Source organism: Arachis duranensis, chromosome 7 (genome assembly GCF_000817695.3).
Source record: "Arachis duranensis cultivar V14167 chromosome 7, aradu.V14167.gnm2.J7QH, whole genome shotgun sequence".
NCBI classification, from domain to species: Eukaryota; Viridiplantae; Streptophyta; class Magnoliopsida; order Fabales; family Fabaceae; genus Arachis; species Arachis duranensis.
In genome coordinates this window covers 17,638,308-17,640,706 of record NC_029778.3, presented here as the reverse complement: position 1 = coordinate 17,640,706, position 2,399 = coordinate 17,638,308, and the positions used below count along the sequence as shown (strand labels likewise).

Sequence of the window (2,399 nt, the reverse complement as noted above, 5' to 3'; positions counted from 1 at the left end):
ATATTTTTAATAATGTGAGATATTTAATAATATAAAATTATTTATTTTTTTAATTAAGTATTGATCAACTTTTAATAAAAATATTAGTCTCGTAAACTTTGAATCCTATTATCAATAAATTGATGGAAAATATTGAAGAAATACTGAGATATATAATATATAAGTGACTTGATTATTTGACAATGTGATCAAACTTAAACTAATTTAAAATTAAAAAAATCAATAAATCTAAAAGATAGTAATAAAAAATATATGCCTCGTGGTATACGATGTTTTATGATTAATCACTGCGATGGCCATGTCCAATACAAAACAAAACCAAGATGACAAAACGGAAAATGACAAAACAAAATGAATGAAGCTTTGGCTCTGGCACTAGCAGCAATCAAATATCAGAAAGTAACGTAACGCTCAAACATTGAACAATTCAATTTGGGGTTGGATATTTTCAATTTTATTTGATGCGGTTAAATGTAATATCTTATTTTACTCATATCATTTGCCTTGTTTTGATTTTACCTAGAAATTGTACGATAAAAATTACCCTTAACTCTATTGAGTGAAAAATAGAATTGAGAAAAATCGTTAAAAGAAAGTGATAAACATAAGGTTTCAAGAAACATATGAGTAAATAGATAGGGAAGAGAAATGACTAATGACTAATGAGCATGGTTTTTATGCTGAAAGGCGAAGAAGATAATCGAAGAATTTCTCAGATTTATCAACATTTTTTTGGACAGGTCATATTTATCAACATTGACTTCTTAACATTTTGCCTTGCCGTCATCTTTGAGAATTTTTTTGTTTTGTTTTGGTCATACACATAAAATGGGTTCTTACAGCACCCAATATGCATTTGGGCCTACTTAATGACACAACCCAATAGCTTGATGCGTATATAAAAATACAATTATTCATGACAAAAAAAAAATTAAATTATTCATGATGAAAACACAAAATACAATTATTATTATTATTATTATTATTATTAATTAATTATATATTTATATTTTTTTAAATAGTAAAACAAAAATATATATTGATTGTTAAAAAAACACAGTTATCAGAATTATATATAATGGTTTACACATTTTCGGCCTAGTTATGTTGTTCATCTTATTTTATTATTTATTTATTTCAATATTCCCTTCTCTAAGTATAAATTTGGCGTTTATTCCATATTATGATTCTTGGTATATTTTAAATTTTATATTGTTTTTTAATTCTTTTTTTATTTTAGAAAAAAAATATTTGCTTGCTTCAGCCTGAAGAAAAGAAATATTTTATTTTGGTAAGAGAGTGTGTTTTTTATTTGGACCTAAGAAAAAGGAACTTTAGGATAACTAAGGACACATGCATGGGTGAGAGTAGCTAGTCCAGAATCTCTGTGGGTTATACAGTGGTTCATCTTTGTTTTGGACTAATCATAGCGAGTACACAAACTTAAAATATTTGATTATATTTAATAAAATAAAAATAAATAGACAGCATTATTTTCTTAAAAGATAATGATGAACCCCAAGGATTACTGAAAGTTAATTTCATAAAATTAAGAATCCAATAATAGCAGAATACATTACATATGTGAAGAAGTCCCTAGCGGGTGTTATATTAAATCACCTCAGCTATCCTTACCAGACCAATAAAAACACTCTGGCCCTTCTTAAATCACACACCTACAACTTACAACAACAATCAACAATACCTAATAACACTTCTTTAATTCCTTCCACCAATAATAATAATAAACCAAAAACATACACACACTTCTTTAATTCATTTTTTTTTTCACTTTCCGAGATGAATGAATTTTGTTAACACAAACTAATCATATGACTAGTTCATGTTAACAAAAAATTGTGAGTGTACAATTTACCTTAACTAAGTTTATTTTTTATTTAATTAAAACTGAACACCTTGGAAAGTTTGACCAAACTGCCAGTTAGCTGGTGCCACGTTGAAGCTTGTGACGGTTCTACCGTCACTGGCGGTGACTTGAAAAGAGAGGCTCTGTCCGTTAAGGTATGAGTTGCTTTGCCAATTTTGCCCCCAGTTTCTTGACATTGTTTGCCAGGCAGTTCTTGACCCTTTGATTGAGACTGCATGGATGTCCCCCGCACCCGCGACGTTTGTGATCAAAACTAGGTTGAAGTATGAATGGCCATTGATGGTGAACCTTATTCCTCCCTTTTTCATACAAGGCACTCTGCCACGTCCAATTTTGAACAAATTTAGAACAAGTTTGATACATTTAATCCTCATCATAAACTAATGCAATCAGGCTAGATATATTTTTTTTTTAAGTTTAATGTTTACTCATTGTAGGTGTAAAAAATTTATTATGTATTAATTCAATCTAACTTAGATGAAATTTTATCATTTTAAATAGAGAAAGTACA

At 28.5% G+C, this 2,399-nt stretch overlaps 1 protein-coding gene across 1 annotated transcript in view; it reads right to left on the bottom strand.

Annotated features, from left to right (window-relative positions):
• Positions 1–1,525: 1,525 nt before the first annotated feature.
• Positions 1,526–2,399, bottom strand: part of LOC107458103 (expansin-A10) — a 2,142-nt gene continuing 1,268 nt past the window's right edge. The window contains exon 3 of the mRNA XM_016076319.3: positions 1,526–2,206. Within this exon, the coding sequence (XP_015931805.1) occupies positions 1,903–2,206 (304 nt within the window). The 3' untranslated portion in view covers positions 1,526–1,902. The remainder of the gene's footprint in view (positions 2,207–2,399) is intronic.